Raw genomic sequence first — 16,811 nt, forward strand, 5'->3', positions numbered from 1 at the left:
ATGGACAGAAGAGCCTGGCAGGCTACATTCCATGGGGTGATAGAGTCAGATGTGGCAGAGCACACACACACGTACATGATACCTAATCACAGGATTTTTTTTTTTAATTGCTGAGAACAATCTATATTCATTTAGTTAGCCTTTTCATTTTAATTCATTTAATAGGTAGTTCTGAGCTGTGGGCAATTTTGTCCCCTGAAGGACATCTGGCAGTGTTTGGTGATGTTTTTGATTGCTACAATGGGACTGAGGTGAGAGAGAGTTGCTACTGTCATACACTGGCTAGCTAGGCATGTTTCTGAACATGCTAAAAATGCATAGGACAACTTCTCGTAACCAAGATTTACCCAGCCCAATATTTTTTTTTTTTTCAAGCTAGTAACATTAAGAAAGATGAACGTTATTTTTACTGCTTTTTTTACACTGTTATTATGCACTTTTCCCACCTGGCAATGTGTTATCTGTAAGTGCCACAACTGATACGGCTAGCAAATTCATGGGACCATAGGACATCCACCCATACATTGAAATGTAAACTTGTTGGCCAGGTGGAGCCTCTAACTTGGTCAAATAACAAGAGTTAAAATGAGCATTTAAGTGGATATAAAGACAATGTAAATATATACAGTTTAAGGAGGTGACAGTGCTACAAGGTAAATGTTTGAATGATTAAAAAATTATAAACAATAGTTGTGCCTACTTTTTTGTGAATAGCACAGCTTTAAAAATAGGGAAAGGAAACTCTTAAATTAAAAAAAACTTGTTATAATTCCATGAGAGGAAAAGTGGGTGATGGAACCTCAGAAAGGGGCAGCAGTAAAAAAGATATTTTGCTGCTTCAGGATATGAATGGCAGTACCTTATTTTCAACCAGTAAAGCAACATGCAGGTAAAATCATTTTGGTTAGTGGATAAAGGTGTGCTTTAAATCGACACTAAACTTTAGCTTGCCCTGTGGTCAGCCAGCCAGACCTGAATAGTTCCTGTTGAAGGGCAGTTCCTCAATTCCAAAAAGGCAGAGTAAATGTTTCATTTCCTGCTGACAAGGAAAGTCTACTGAAATGAATACACATGGGGAAACTGGATTCACCCTTTCCCCCATGTTAACCCTGATTTTCAGAGAAGGCACTGGCACCCCCCTCCAGTACTCTTGCCTGGAGAATCCCATGGATGGAGGAGCCTGGAGGGCTGCAGTCCATGGGGTCTCGAAGAGTCGGACATGACTGAGCGACTTCACTTTCACTTCACTTTCCTGCATTGGAGAAGGAAATGGCAACCCACTCCAGTGTTCTTGCCTGGAGAATCCCAGGGACGAGGGAGCCTGGTGGGCTGCCGTCTATGGGGTCACACAGAATCAGACACGACTGAAGTGACTTAGCAGCAACCCTAATTTTAAAAGTATCCTTTAGCCTCTTCTAGAATAGTGAGAACTTTTGATTATTTCAGAAGTACAGTGGTAACTTTGCAGGCCGGCTGCTTCCTTTCTGTTGCTAGGCATTTATACCTTCTTTCCCAAGAAAGGCTGTAAAGTGCTACTGCTGCCGGTTTTGCCTGTGGGGCTTGCCACATGGCAGCTCAGCTCCTGGGAAATGATGGGATTAATGATCAATTCTGGAAAACCTTTCACCATAGATATTAAGAAGAGGTGGCAAGAATACACAGAAGAACTATACAAAAAAGGTCTTCATGACCCAGATAACCACAATGGTGTGATCACTCATCTGGAGCCAGACATCCTGGAATGTGAAGTCAACTGGGCCTTAGGAAGCATCACTACGAACAAAGCTAGTGGAGGTGATGGCATTCCAGTGGAGCTATTTCAAATCCTGAAAGGTGATGCTGTCAAAGTGCTGCACTCAATATGCCAGCAAATCTGGAAAACAAAGCAGTGGCCACAGGACTGGAAAAGGTCAGTTTTCATTCCAATCCCAAAGAAAGGCAATGCCAAAGAATGCTCAAACTACCGCACAATTGCAATCATCATCTCACACACTAGCAAAGTAATGCTCAGAATTCTCCAAGCCGGGCTTCAGCAGTACATGAACTGTGAAATTCCAGATGTTCAAGCTTATTTTAGAAAAGGCAGAGGAACCAGAGATCAAATTGCCAACATCCACTGAATCATCGAAAAAGCAAGAGAGTTCCAGAAAAACATCTACTTCTGCTTTATTGACTATGCCAAAGCCTTTGACTGTGTGGATCACAACAAACGGTGGAAAATTCTGAAAGAGATGGGAATACCAGACCACCTGACCTACCTCCTGAGAAATTTGTATGCAGGTCAGGAAGCCACGGTTAGAATTGGACATGGAACAACAGACTGGTTCTTAATCAGAAAAGGAGTACATCAAACATCAAGGCTTTATATTGTCACCCTAGTCATTATATGCAGAGTGCCTCCTGTGAAATGGCAGGCTGGTTGAAGCACAGACTGAAATCAAGATGCCCAGGAGAAATATCAATAACCTCAGATATGCAGATGATACCACCCTTATGGCAGAAAGTGAGGAAGAACTAAAGAGCCTCTTGATGAAAGTGAAAGAGAAGAGTGAAAAGGTTGGCTTAAAACTCAGCATTCAGAAAACTAAGATTATGGCATCCGGTCCCATCACTTCATGGCAAATTGATGGGGAAACCATGGAAACACACTTTATTTTCTTGGGCTCCAAAATCATTGCACATGGTGACTGCAGCCATGAAATTAAAAGATGCTTGCTCCTTGGAAGATAAGCTATGGCCAACCTAGACAGCATATTAAAAAGCAGAAACATTACTTTGCCAACAAAGGTCCATCTAGTCAAAGCTATGGTTTAGCCAGTAGTCATGTATGAATGTGAGAGTTGGACTGTAAAGAAAGCTGAGTGCTGGAGAACTGATGCTTTTGAACTGTGGTGTTGGAGATGATTCTTGAGAGTCCCTTGGACTGCAAGGAGATCCATCCAGTCCATCCTAAAGAAAATCAGTCCTGAGTATTCACTGGAAGTTTGATGCTGAAGCTGAAACTCCAATACTTTGGCCACCTGATGTGAAGAACCGATTCATTGGAAAAGCCCCTGATGCTGGGAAAGATTGAAGGCAGGAGGAGAAGGGGATGACAGAGGATGAGATGATTGGATGGCATCACCGATGTGGTGGACATGAGTTTGAGTAGGCTCCGGGAGTTGGTGAAGGGACAGGGAAGCCTGGCGTGCTGCAGTCCATGGGGTCCGCAAAGAGTCAGACACGACTGAGCAAGTGAACTTAACTGAATCATCCTGTCTCCTGGAAAACCTTTCACCACAGAGATTGATATCAGGTTGTATTTTAAAGCAGGCTGAAAAAGAAAGCCATTAGCCTTTTTAAACTCTTAATTTAGGATCCAAATACATTTTAATTTATTGATTAATTTTATAATCTTTTCTTTTTCAAACTGTACACTGAATAGCTTAGTAGAGGCCTTCCATTCTCTCTGCCTTATTGCCAGAGGGTTTTCCTCCTTTTCAGCCTCACTATGATCTATGCAAACAGCTACTAACTGAAGGAGAGCTTATCAGAAAGGGGAATATCCAGGCCTGAGTTTTTAAATTCAGAAAATGAGAGGATTATTTTTTCTAGGAGAGGCATACTTTGTATGCTCTGGCTATGAAATGTCAGGTTTTTTTTTTTTTTAATTAAAATAACAGGGAGGCTAAAGAAACCATAAAAACAGTTTGATCACAGTCCTACAATTTTCAAAGCCATGTCCTTTTCTGTACAGCTTTATTAAGAGATAAAGCAGATCTGAGTTTGTGTGAAAGAATAGCAAGTTTTATCCAACCTTTCTCTGCTTCATTATTGGCTTTAGTTTGTATCTTTGTATTTGAATAGAGAACACAAATTTTAATAGACATATGACTTTGTATACTGAGTTTTTGAAATAAAACTAAAAGTAGAAAATAATATACCTAGGAGAACTATATTGTATAGGCGAGTTATGTAAATACTGACAGCAAGAAGTGTTTTATTAGGTATGGGCAGGAAATGGGTGTTAGAAAGCTCCATTGTAAATGATGGAGTTTAGTGGAAGTCTGTAAATCTTTGCATTTGTACTCTGATTAAGAAATATCAGCTAGCATTGAATTGTTAGAGAATTATCCTTGTTTCTCAAGCCTTTTTGTGTAACTTAGAACTGGTATGTGTTACTGGCTCAGTCGTGTCTGACTCTTTGCAGCCCCATGGACTGTAGCTTGCCAGTCTCCTTTGTCCATGGGATTCTCCAGACAAGAATACTGGAGTGGGTTGCCATTCCCTTCTCCAGGGGATCTTCCCAATGCAGGGATTGAACCTGGGTCTCCCGAATTGCAGGCAGATTCTTTACCAGGTGAGCCAACAGGAAGTAAAGTCTCTCAGTTGTGTCCGACTTTGTAAGACCCCATGGACTGTAGCCTACCAGGCTCCTCTCATGGGATTTTCCAGGCAAGAGTACTGGAGTGGGTTGCCATTTCCTTCTCCAGAGGATCTTCCCCACCCAGGGATCGAACTCAGGTCTCCTGCATTGTAGGCAGACACTTTACCATCTGATGCTCTGATGTGAAGAGCTGACTCATTTGAAAAGACCCTGATGCTGGGAAAGATTGAAGGTGAGAGGAGAAGGGGATGACAGAGGATGAGGTGATTGGATGGCATCACGGAATCAGTGGACATGAATTTGAGTAATCTCTGGGAATTGGTAATGGACAGGGAGGCCTGGTGTGCTGCAGTCCATGCAGTCGCAAAGAGTTGGACATGACTGAGTGACTGAATTGAACTGAACCATGCAATAGTTTTATATACTTTTACTGTAATTCTTCCTCAGCTTGTGTACAGTGGGACCAGAAAGGGAAGCCAGCGTAACAGAGGGCAATAGAATTTGGAGACCTGAACCCTCAGTAAAAGAGATCAAATGGGACTGACTTTGGAAGAATTGGCTTTGGGATAGTTAAATTAGAGAGTAATAAAAGATGTAGATACGCTGCTACTGCTGCTGCTAAGTCACACAGTCGTGTCCGACTCTGTGCGACCCCATAGACGGCAGCCCACCAGGCTCCTCTGTCCCTGGGATTCTCCAGGCAAGAACACTGGAGTGGGTTGCCATTTCCTTCACCAGTGCATGAAAGTGAAAAGTAAAAGTGAAGTTGCTCAGTTGTGTCTGACCCTCAGCGACCCCATGGACTGCAGCCCACCAGGCTCCTCCATCCATGGGATTTTCCAGGCAAGAGTACTGGAGTGGGGTGCCATTGCCTTCTCCGGTAGATACGCTAATGATACTTTATTCCCCTTTAGTTTTCATTTATTTTGCCACAGTTTTTTTTTTTTTATTCTTTCAGGAAACACCCACAACATCCAGTGATATCTGAATCAGAGAATATGCAAGAGTTCTTCACGTCTCTTGTCTCCTATTAATGGAGATTCATACAATTTTGAAGAAAAGTAGCTAAATGTTATTTTTTCTGTCTTTCTTTGAGATCGCTCAGTCGTGTCTGACTCTTTGCGACCCCATGGACTGTAGCTTTCCAGGCTCCTCCATCCATGGGATTTTTCAGGCAAGAATACTGGAGTGGGTTGCCATTTCCTTCTCCAAAATATTATTTTTAGACTAAGAAATGTTGAGGCTTGGGAGAAACCAACATGATTCTGTAAAGCAGTTATCCTTCAATTAAAAAAAAAAAGATTGTGTTAAAGAGGTACTTCTTATAACTGGGAAATAAATTATTACAAACCATTTGGGAAGCCATTTAGCAATATGCACCTAGAAGCTTAAAATATTTGTGTCTTTGACCTAGGAAATCTATTTCTGAGGATTTATAGTAAGGAATTAATCCCATTACAGGCAACGGAGTTTATCACAGTACTAATTATTTATTGAAAAAATGGGAAACACTAAATGTTCGACTATCAGGAAGTGGCTAAGGAAACCGCAGTCAATCAATTGTTATGTAGCCATTGAGAATGTTTACTAGGAGTATAAAATAACATGAAAAGTGCTTTTGATATAATTCAGTGAAGAAGCTACTGTGGTGTATTCCATATTCAATATGATTATAAATTGGTAAAATATACATATGCTTGTATATTAAAACATAGGCAATGATTTATATTATTTATGTTTAGATGATGAAACTATGTAATTTCACTTTCTTTTATAGCAGTTTCAAAATTTTCTTTAATGATTATATATTATTTAAGTAGTGGGGAAAAAGAATGAAATCCTCCTACCCTCCTACTAAAAACATTACTTTCCTTACAGCTTTAAACAGCAGTCGTAAAAGTCAGTCTTCAAGCCTTGGAATAAGATTTGCATAAGAATATTATGCAGCATGGATTCTCTACCAGAAGAATTTTTTGTGAGGTAAGGGATGGGCTGACAAAAACTGACTGTAGGTGTTACATTCTAAAAACACAACATTTGCCTTTCTCAGAAAATTTTGAGAAGCTAGTGTGAATGAGATACCCTTATATTTCAAGACAACTTAACAGTTTTTTAGTAGAGGATGTAAACTGGGTAAAATCTAATTTTAAAAAATTTCTCTAAGGACTTAGACCCTGACTCAATAGCTAAGAGTTGATGTGCCATAGCTTGCCACACTGGGGGCATTCACAACAAAATAATGTTTTATTTATCATTTAACAAGGATTTAAATAGATTTGGGACTTCCTTGGTGGCTCAGATGGTAAAGAATCTGCCTGCAATGTGGGAGACCTGTGTTTGATCCCTGGGTCAGAAACATCCCCTGGAGAAGGGAATGGATACCCACTCCAGTATTCTTGCCTGGAGAATTCCATGACCAGAGGAGTCTTGCTGGGTATAGTCCATGGGGTCGCAAAGAGTTGGACACGACTGAGAAAGAAACACTAAATAGACTTACTTTCTGCCACACATTGTTTTGAATGCTTTTACAAACTTTAACCCATATAAACCTCATAACAACTCTAAGAGGGAATGCTATTATTTTTTCCATTTTATATAAAGTATCCTTAGTATAACACAGAAGACTACTAAGTGGTTCAACTGGGCCTAGGCTAAATGTCAATCTCTCCCCTCCAATTAGGGAAAGTTCATCCTGCTTAGACCTTTCCCATAAAATAGCAAAGAGCTGGTTAGTATTGGAGGTCTCCTTCTCACCTTGCCCTATCTCATATAATAAGCAATGTGTTGTTTTTGCAAATATTTAATTACCTCCTTGACACTTAGGGAATAAGACTAAAATAAAATATCTGTACTTAGATAGCATCACTGACTGAATGGACATGAATTTGAGCAATCTCCTGGAGATAGTGAAGGACAGAGGAGCCTGGTGTGCTACAGTCCACGGGGTTGCAAAGAGTTGGACATGACTTAGCAATTGAACAACAACTTAGAATTATAATATAGTCAGAAGATATATAAAAAGTTGTTTTATATTTAGGCAAAATGCATGCGTAAGTATTATAGTAGAAATGCTGTGCCTGTATATAGAATGAAACACTAATTGATGGGGGGGTTCAGTGGGTTTTTACAAGGTGACATTTGGACTGAGCTTTAAAGGATAAAGATAGCTTTTGATGAATGTAGAAGCAGGGCACATGGGAGGTTGTTTAGCTGAGGAAACAGCAAGAAAAAAGTATTTAAGATAAATTATTGGGGAGGAGTTTGACTCCTGATGAGTTAGCTTTATTTTGTTCAGAGTTATGAGAAAAGGGGCAGAGGAGAAGTAAAGATAGGTTGAAGGTTTGTAATGATCACAAGGAAATATGTACTGTTAAGTAACATGGAGATCACAAAAGGAGAACAGTTTTAATGTGTGTTGAGAAAGTAAGTGAGGACAGATAATGAGTTCAACTTTAGCTATGAACAGATTGAGGTGTTGCTAAGATAGTCTTATGGAGATTGTCAAATAGGTGGATGGAAATATGTAGCTGTAACATCAAAGAACAATTAAGGTTGCAGATACAGATTTGTGAATCATTGGAATGGGTTATTATTTGAATTCATGGAAGTTTGCTTACTTATTTGTTTGTATATTCATACATTCAATAAATATTTGAGTACCTACTTTATATCAGATGTTGAGCTGGAGACTTGAAGGTAAAAATAGTGAATAAGAAGAACCTGATTCCTATTTGAGGGTGTTTATTCATGGGCATTAATGAGATTGATTTAAATAGAAAATGTAGTAAGAAGAAAGAGGGCTAAATATGGAACATTACTATATGCTATATATGTATATTTCAGGTTTATTATTATAGCAAAATTTCAGCTTTTCCTAGCAGCAGAGTAAAGTACACAGATGGTAGAAGTAGCAGAAGAGCAAAAAAAAAAAAAAAAAAAAATACTAGTCTTGCACTTTGTTTTAGCTTTGCTGCTTTCTAGTGTATGACTTCTCTGGGCATTAATTTACCCATCAATAGAATAAAGTAGATGCCATATATGACCACTGGGGTACCGTCCTGATCTAAGACATGGGGAGCATGGTTTGATAGTGTTAACATATGCAGTTCTATGTAAATATTATTAAAATAATATTAAAGTAAATGAAAGGAAGAGGGCTAGCCAGTGGTACAAACTGATAAGTGGACAGCTGAGGGGCTAGGAGAAGAAACAATAGCAGCAAAGGATGTAGAGGTTTTCAAGGAGGGTTGGAATATATGATGTATTATGTTAAATAATACAGAAAGGGTCACTAAATGAGGACCCAAGACAAAGCTACTGGAGTAGCAAATAGAATTTCATTAGCAACTTTTATTAGAGCACTTTTAATGTTGTGGAGCAAGTGCAGATTAGTCAAATTTTCACATCAAAATTTGTTATGGAACCGATGGAACATATCGAAGCTCATGTTCCACACTTTTGTTTAAGAAGTTCTGAAGTAGGGTTTGGACATCTGGATGTTTCCAGAGCTTCACAGATAATTTTAATATGCATTAAAATCTGGGACTGAGAACTACTGGGTTAAGGAATAAATGATCCTGAAGTGGAGTCAACAGGTATAATATACCTTTCAAGAACATTTTGTACTCTCTCAAACCTTAACAGGCTTTGGAAGACTGCTTAGTATTTTTCATTCCTTGATAACACAAATGCCTTGTGTTCCCTTTGGAATGGGGCTTAGAAGTGCAGGAAAAAATGGTTAACAGGTTTCTTTTTACCATGACATTTTAAAGGGCACTGACTCCTGTTGTGAAATATTGTTTGTGTGTATAAATCAGCTTTTGTTGTAATGTTCACTGTGTAGACAGTTCTATACTGTTTATCTGTCCCAGTTTTCCCTGACAAAATCAGTTAGCACATAGTGGATGATAAATGATTGTCAGTCAAATGAGTATATAAATGTAAAGTGAAATAGGATATTTACAAAGTACAATTCTGAATAAATCAATTGTACAAAGTACAATTCTGAATAAATCAGTTGAGGTTTCTCCCTCAGTTTTCTCTCTGCTAGAATATAGAATTAAGCAGATTATATAAATCATATATGACCCTATGTTATGGTTCTCAGATCTTGTGTCATGGTTCTGTATGCAGGCAAAAGCAATTTTATAAATAAATTTTTGGTTCAATAAACAATACTGCATATGTTCACATTTCAAGTACATGTCAAAAGCAAAACTTGTTATTCCTTTCTATAGAAATAGTTAAATAATTTCTAAATATGATACTGTTCTATTTCAGTTACAAAAGCCACTTTGGAAAACCAGATAATCTTGATGCTAAGAAGCTGGAAAAAAAAACTATGTAAGATAGACACTTCCCAAACCTTAATTATTTTTATAAACATACACACACCTGCACACACAAAACAAAATATCAATCTTTTTTTTCCTTTACACTGAAACAGTGCTATAAAGTTAATTTTTCCCATTATTTTGATCTATTGTGTGTTTGTTAAAGATGAAAATTTTTTTACATCAGTTTTCTGTTCTCTCTGCCACCATCCAGTAAGGACTTGGAATAATTTCTTTTCTTTGTTGTGAGTCCTTAAAGAGAGATAGCATGTACCACTATTACCAGGCTTTGGTACGTATTGTTTACACTTTTGAAACTTTCAGGCAAAAATTCATATGTTAGAGTCTTTACTAATACAGGCAAAAATTCATCAAAAATTTTTAATTGTGTTCTTTCTAAAGAGATGCTCTGAATATACCTTTCTTTTTCATTTAAAATAGGCATCTTCCTCTGGAAGAGCAGGCTACAGAGGAAACCAAGAAAAAGATAGACAAATCAACTGATCAACTGGTAAGAGAAAATTTAGTTAACTAATGTTGTGTAAGAATAGAATACTAAATCTAATCAGTTTAATTATCTGCTAAAAGTTTTCCTACCTATGTGGTCATCACTAAATCTTTTTTTCATAATTGATATTTGTGTCTCAAAGTTATTATAAACATCCATCCTCACTGTAAGTTAAAATTAGTAGATAAGTGAATTGACTTGCCCAGAAACATCACAATAATCAGTTTTAAGATATCTCTTATTTATCCTTTTAAGCAAAATTCAAACAAGATGAACACTATACACATAGCAAGAAAACATACACAAAGAATTTTATTTAGTAAGAAATTTCGTTGATGTGTTTTGGAAGTTAATTCTTTTTCCTGTTTTTATTTTTACTATCAGAACCTCCAGTTCTAAATGAATAACTTAATTATACACTAATACAAAGTGCTTGTTACCAGCAACTAGTAGATTAAAAGATACGTTTGTGAATGCCATATGTATTTATATTTAGTGAAGCCTTGATGAGAGATATTTGTTTGATAGATTCTTTTTAATGCAGTTTTTACTTTCGACATAGTTTTATACAATGAATGATGTCCACTTGTTAATAAAGTTTATAAAAGTTGTCTAGTAACTTAGAAAAATATATAAACATAACATAACTATAGTATTCACCTGCATAAGGTTATTAAAATAATGTTGCAGAGAAGATACAACATGTGCAAATATACATAGGGATGTACACTTGGTCTAGGGGGACTGGATCCAGAAAAGCCATTTCTAGATATAGATTTCAGAACACATGGGCAAAGGAGGTAGAAAGTTTAAGTTGACTTTGGCTTAGATGCTAAATCTATTTTGCAAAAATAGATTGAGTACCAACTATTTTGACAACTTAAAAATTAAATTGTGTTTATAATAAGATTATTTAACAAACATGAAGCTTATAGTATTTCCTGTTGAAAACATTTTATTCATGCCATGATCTTACTTGTGTACCAATTTGATAGTCTTAGATGATTCTGCAATGACTTTTGACTGCAGAATTGATCTTTACTTTGAAATACATGCACTGTTGACAATGATCATTCTTTGTAAAAGTTTGTTTGGTTATTTTTTAGAAGCTCTTTTTAATTAGCATTTTGAAATATTTCAGACCTACCAATAAAATTGTAAGAATACAGTGAACACATATAGTCCTTACTGAGATTTAGCAAACTGTTAACATTTCCTACATTTTTGCATGTAAATATAATGAAGTGTACCATAAAATGCAAGATGTATTTGTTTGGTGTTGTAGGTGGTGAAGGAATCTCAATTTAAGACTCAAACCCAGAAGGGGAGAGGAGGAGGAGGAGGAGGAGTCCTGCATTAGACCTTATTTTTTTCTGGGTAGTTCCAGGTCTATTAGAAACCTGGCAGTCAGAGTCACCCCATACCAGTGACTGTTTTGCCTTCTCAGTGACTCTACATGGCCTCTGCAGTAAAAATGTTTTTATATACATAGGTCAGTGGCTGCATATTCATAATCCCAAAGTTTCAGCAGGGTGTAAGAACTGTGGTATCTTGTTAAGGTTTGAAGGAAGGCCATCATCCATCCGTTCCAGGACATTTATTCATTTCTGTTGCCCACTCGTTTCTCACAATTAATGTTAACAGAAAATTCAGCAAGACTTGACTATATAGCTATCAGTTAACCATTAATTACAGCTTTATTAAGTCTACAAGGATCAGTTCCTGAAGTCCCAAGATTATTACTATTTATTCAGCTCTGACTGAATTGAGGTTAGGTATAGATTATATTGTGCTAATTAATTATAATTTAAAGTATTACAACTGCATTCATTTTCAAATTGCTGTATGTAGTAGCTGAAGCATTAGTCACATAATGTAAAAAGCACTGTTGGAGATACTTTTCATATTATTTTGTAGAATAACCTATTTAATATTTTAAACTTAGCATTTTTTATGCCTTTAAATGGACTAATTCACTACATGCTGTGTATTTCTCAAGGGCAATCATTTTTTGAGGCTTAATTCACATTTAAGCCTAAAATCATTCATGTTTCCCATCCTGCCACAATAAAAAAAGATATAATTATTCCCATCTTTGAATCTATGCTTTGTTTATAACTTATAAATGCGTTTATAATGGGCTTCTGTAAATTAAACCTTCTAGAGTTTTGATCTTAAACTTCTGGCTGTGTTTTACATTCCTTGAGAACAGAGAGAATGTCTTATGGGGATTTTCTGTAGTCTGTCAAAGTGATCACATATAGCATGGAAAGGTACTTTAAAAAAAATATGTCAACTGGTTTTAATATTGGAGTAAATAAGATCATGAATAATGGTGTAAATTTTAAAAAATGTTGTCTAGGACAAACAGGAAAATGACACACCTACTGATCTTATCCCTGGTAACCTACTATTAGAAGTGAAGAAATTATTAAATGCAATTAACACTCTACCAAAAGGTGTGGTTCCTCACGTCAAGAAGTTCTTACAAGAAGATTTTTCCTTCCAAACTATGCAGGTAAGATAATAATTTGGTATTTGGGGCAGAAGTATAGCTCTCTATATATGACACACTGTGTTCCTTTACTGTCACACTACTGTCATACTCACACCACTTCTGACACTAAATATGTGGCTTTAGTCCCACACCAGTCAATTCTCCAGCATTCTCTGGGTGTCCTACAAGTCACTTCAGTTCTGACACTATCTACCTAGAGTTATCATCCAATCCCACAAGTTAAGAGCCCAGTCTAAGACTGCTCCCCTTCAGATGCCAATCACCTGTCCTCGATTTTCCCAGTACTTATGACTGGCTGGCTATCCATTGGCCAGTCAGTGAACACTTGTATACTCAGCTATGGTCCCTCTTGAGTGCAGTAGTTTGCTAGAACAGCTCACAAAACTAGGGGAAACACATTTACCAGTTAATTACATGATAAAGGATGTGATTTATAGAGGATACAGCTGAACAATCACATGAAGAGATACATAGGGCAAGGAAGGGTCTCAAGTTCAGGAACTTCTCTCCTTTTGGAGTTCGGGTTCACCATTCTCCTGGCATGTACAAACGGGAAGTTCTTCAAACCCCATAATCTTAGAATTTTTACAGGGACTTCATCATGTAGGTATGTTGATGTATTAATTATTAATCTGTCTTCCAGCTTCCCTCTCCTCTTTAGGGGTATGGTGCTAAAAGTTCCAAATTTCTAATCATGGCTTGATCTTTCTGGTGCCTAAGTGTCCATCCAGGAGTCCACCAAGAGTTACCACTTTAGAACAAAAGACACTGTCTTCCCTGTCATCCAGGAAATTCCATGGGTTTTAGGAGCTATGTGCCTAGAACCAGAGTCAAAGACCAAATATTGGCAGGAACTGGGGACAGATCAATATTTGTATTTCTTATTACTTTACAATGACCCTTCCTCCCTCCCTCCCATCCATTCTCATTCTCTCTCTCCCTTTCCTCTTTCTGTCCTCTTCCTTCCCTTTCTTTCCTTCTTTCTTTCCTTCTTTCTTTACTATAACAGTGACACTAAGTTCTTGAAACTATCTTACACCTTATGAAGGGCTTTGGTTTCAGCTTAGACTTTTATTAATTAAATAAAATTGATGCTAGGCTTTCAATAGTAATAGTAAGGATGTGGGTTAGTAGCTTATAAGCTATTACTAGCTTATAAGGTCTAGGGTTGAATTCTAATAATGGGCAACATACTGTTCTGGAAGAGGGAACTGCTTTCAGTTTTCCAAATTTGTAAAATGCTGATGGCTTTTTAAAAATATAAAATGTAAAGAAAATAATAAGACTTCTGGATTTTTAATGAGATAAATATTCTAGAGAATAGATTGTTGATTTGCATCTTATAGTTTTTCTAGATAATTTGTGAAGCTTTTGACACAAGATAGCCATTAGTTTGTAAATTAATGAAATTTCCCAAAGTTAAAGAAAATGATTATCTACTCTTCTTTGTGACAGTTAATTGGGGGAAGGAGACAACACCATAGGTGTCCTGAAAAGGCCACATTTATTTTTTCTGTGCAAGAATATATTATTAATTATTTCCATGAAACAAATTAATACTATTATGATTAAAAATTCAAAAAAGCTCTAAAAATATCCAAAGACTTTATGTACAATTATAACCTTAACTGAGGTAATATACCACAAATATGAATTCTGGATTGAAATTGATGGAATAATGCCACTTTTTCCCTCTCATCTTTTGAAAATCACCTAGAAACCACAATATGAAATAGAAATCAGTAGCCTTATTATATAAACAATAGCTAATTAGAAGGTAAGAATGAAAGAAAAGTACTACTGATGGCAACAAAAAAGATAAAGTACCCAGGAAAACACTTAAGAAGTACACAAGAAATAAATTGGTGTTTCTCAAAGTTTTTTCTAAGCCACTTACATGAACCTGTTCTGACCCCGATACTAGTCTCAAAGAATGAAAATCTATGGGGGTAGGTCTGGGAATCTACATTGTAGCAGGTACCATGAAACACCTATTTTTTCACATTTAAGTTTAGAAATAAATACTATATTAAAACAATATGTAAAAATTTCTAAGACTTTATTAAAAAGTAAGGTATGAAGACCTGAATGGGAAGCAATAGATATAGGAAGACACAGTGTGATAGAGATGCCAATTTTCCTGAAATTAAAATTTACAAATATCACAAAATTCCAAGAAAAATAACAAGAGGGTTTTCTATTTATTAAAAGCTAATTCTAAAGTTCAAATCAGAAATTAAAGGAAGAATAGCCAAGAAAATTATGAAAGCATTGTAGAAACAAAGGGCTGGGAGTTTGCCCACTTTGATGTTAAAACTTACCGTGAAGCTCTAATAACTAAAAGATTATGTTACTTGCTCTTGACTCTACAGACAAGTCTGGAAAATAGAAGAGAAATTCCAGAAGTAGACCCAAATATATTCAGGAATTTTATGTATAAGATAACAGGAATTGATAATACTAAAGGGGAAATGAACCGATCAGCAGTCCCAGAGGGAGACTTTAACACAGCTGTCTTAATAAGTGATAGAACATGAACACAAAGCTAGTAGAACTGTAGCAAACGTAGTCTAATTTATTTGGTCTAATTCATTTATATATATGTAACATTGAACCCAACAGTGACAAAAAATATATTCTTTTTAAATACACATAGAATATTTACAAAAATTGACCGTGTGCTAGTTCATAAAGCAAGTCTCATCAAATTTCAAAGAATCAAAACATGCAGAGCATGTTCTCTAACATTTGTACAGTTGATTTAGAAATTAGTTACAGATATACAAACTAGAAAATCATTGTTCTTAAATTAAGATATATACCACTAATCTAGTTAATCTAGGGGTCAAGTAAGTTAGCACATTGGACATTAGATACATTTTAGAACTAAAATATATGAAAAACATGTATCATAATTTGTGTTGTTAGATAAAAGCTGTGCTGCAAGGATTATTTGTAGCTTGAAATGCATATAGTAGAAAAAGAAGTAAGGTTGAATACCAGTCATCTAAACAAAATTCAAGAGTTTAAAGAAAGAACAGCAAATTAAAAGCAGAGTTTAAAAAAAGAATAAAGATAGCCAAATCTAATGAAATAGAATAAAACAAATGCCTGGTAAGAATGTTAAGAAAAAAGGCAAAAATAACCAAACTCGTAAATAAATGAACATGAAAGCTTCAATACAAATTCCATAGTCATCTACTTTATCTGAAGGGGATTAAGAGATACAGACTTACAGCTGTAAGATAAATAAGTCAAGGGGATATAATATACACCTAAGGAATATAGTCAATAATATTATAACAAGTTTGTATAATGATGAATGGTAACTGGTGGTATTGCAGTCATCATTTTATGAGGATGTCATAAGAAAAATGTCAAATCACCATGTTTCACCTGAAATATGTTTATTATAAGTCAATACAGAATTCTGGTACTTACAATGGCTGCCTGGGTTGGTTTCAGGCAACCTTCTTTTGAGAATAACTAGAAAAACAAGGCAGAATCTTTCTTAGTAATGATTATTTGTGCTTTTCTTACAGATCACTTAATTCAGCTAGGGATTGAGATGATTCCAAGTTTCACTTCTGTTCTATAAAGTGTCTGTTTGTGGCTTACCCTTTGTAGCAGATACTGTTGGTGCCCTGCCCATACTCCTTGGTCCCTTGAATCATTTCAGTATGCTCTGGACAGTTTCTAATTTTCAGTATCTACATCTCTATGCTTCAGGCTTTTTTTTTTTTTCCTGAAACTGTATGCATGCATGCTTAGTCACTCAGTTGTGTCCAACTCTTTGCAACCCCGTGGACTGTAGCCCAGCAGTCTTCTCTGTCTTTGGGATTTTCCAGGAAGAATACTGTGAGCAGGTTGCCATTTCCTAGGATCTACCCACCCAGGGATTGAACCCACATCTCCTGAGTCTTGTGCATTGGCAAAAATATTCTTTACCACTGTGCCACCTGGAACTGCAGAAAGCTATAATTCTCACAGAATTTTAGAGATCTCAAGGAATTAGTACTCTCCCTGACCTCAGAAAGCACACCATCAATAGCCTTGGGAATTACTATATAAAAAATCCCAGTTCTC

General features: G+C 36.4%; 1 protein-coding gene across 11 annotated transcripts in view; it reads left to right on the plus strand.

Annotated features, from left to right (window-relative positions):
- Positions 1–16,811, plus strand: part of DZIP3 (DAZ interacting zinc finger protein 3) — a 129,892-nt gene that overhangs the window by 8,028 nt on the left and 105,053 nt on the right. For 9 of the 11 annotated variants that reach the window (XM_027514206.1, XM_027514570.1, XM_027514137.1 and 6 more), the window contains 3 exons: positions 6,245–6,346; positions 10,141–10,210; positions 12,570–12,725. In XM_027514206.1, the coding sequence (XP_027370007.1) occupies positions 6,315–6,346; positions 10,141–10,210; positions 12,570–12,725 (258 nt within the window). In that variant the 5' untranslated portion in view covers positions 6,245–6,314. Of the gene's footprint in view, positions 1–4,318; positions 4,340–5,495; positions 5,541–6,244; positions 6,347–10,140; positions 10,211–12,569; positions 12,726–16,811 lie in introns of those variants that run through there. The other 2 variants (XM_027514497.1, XM_027514388.1) reach the window with 2 other exon arrangements.

The sequence above is a fragment of the Bos indicus x Bos taurus genome, chromosome 1, assembly GCF_003369695.1.
Source record: "Bos indicus x Bos taurus breed Angus x Brahman F1 hybrid chromosome 1, Bos_hybrid_MaternalHap_v2.0, whole genome shotgun sequence".
Taxonomy (NCBI): domain Eukaryota; kingdom Metazoa; phylum Chordata; class Mammalia; order Artiodactyla; family Bovidae; genus Bos; species Bos indicus x Bos taurus.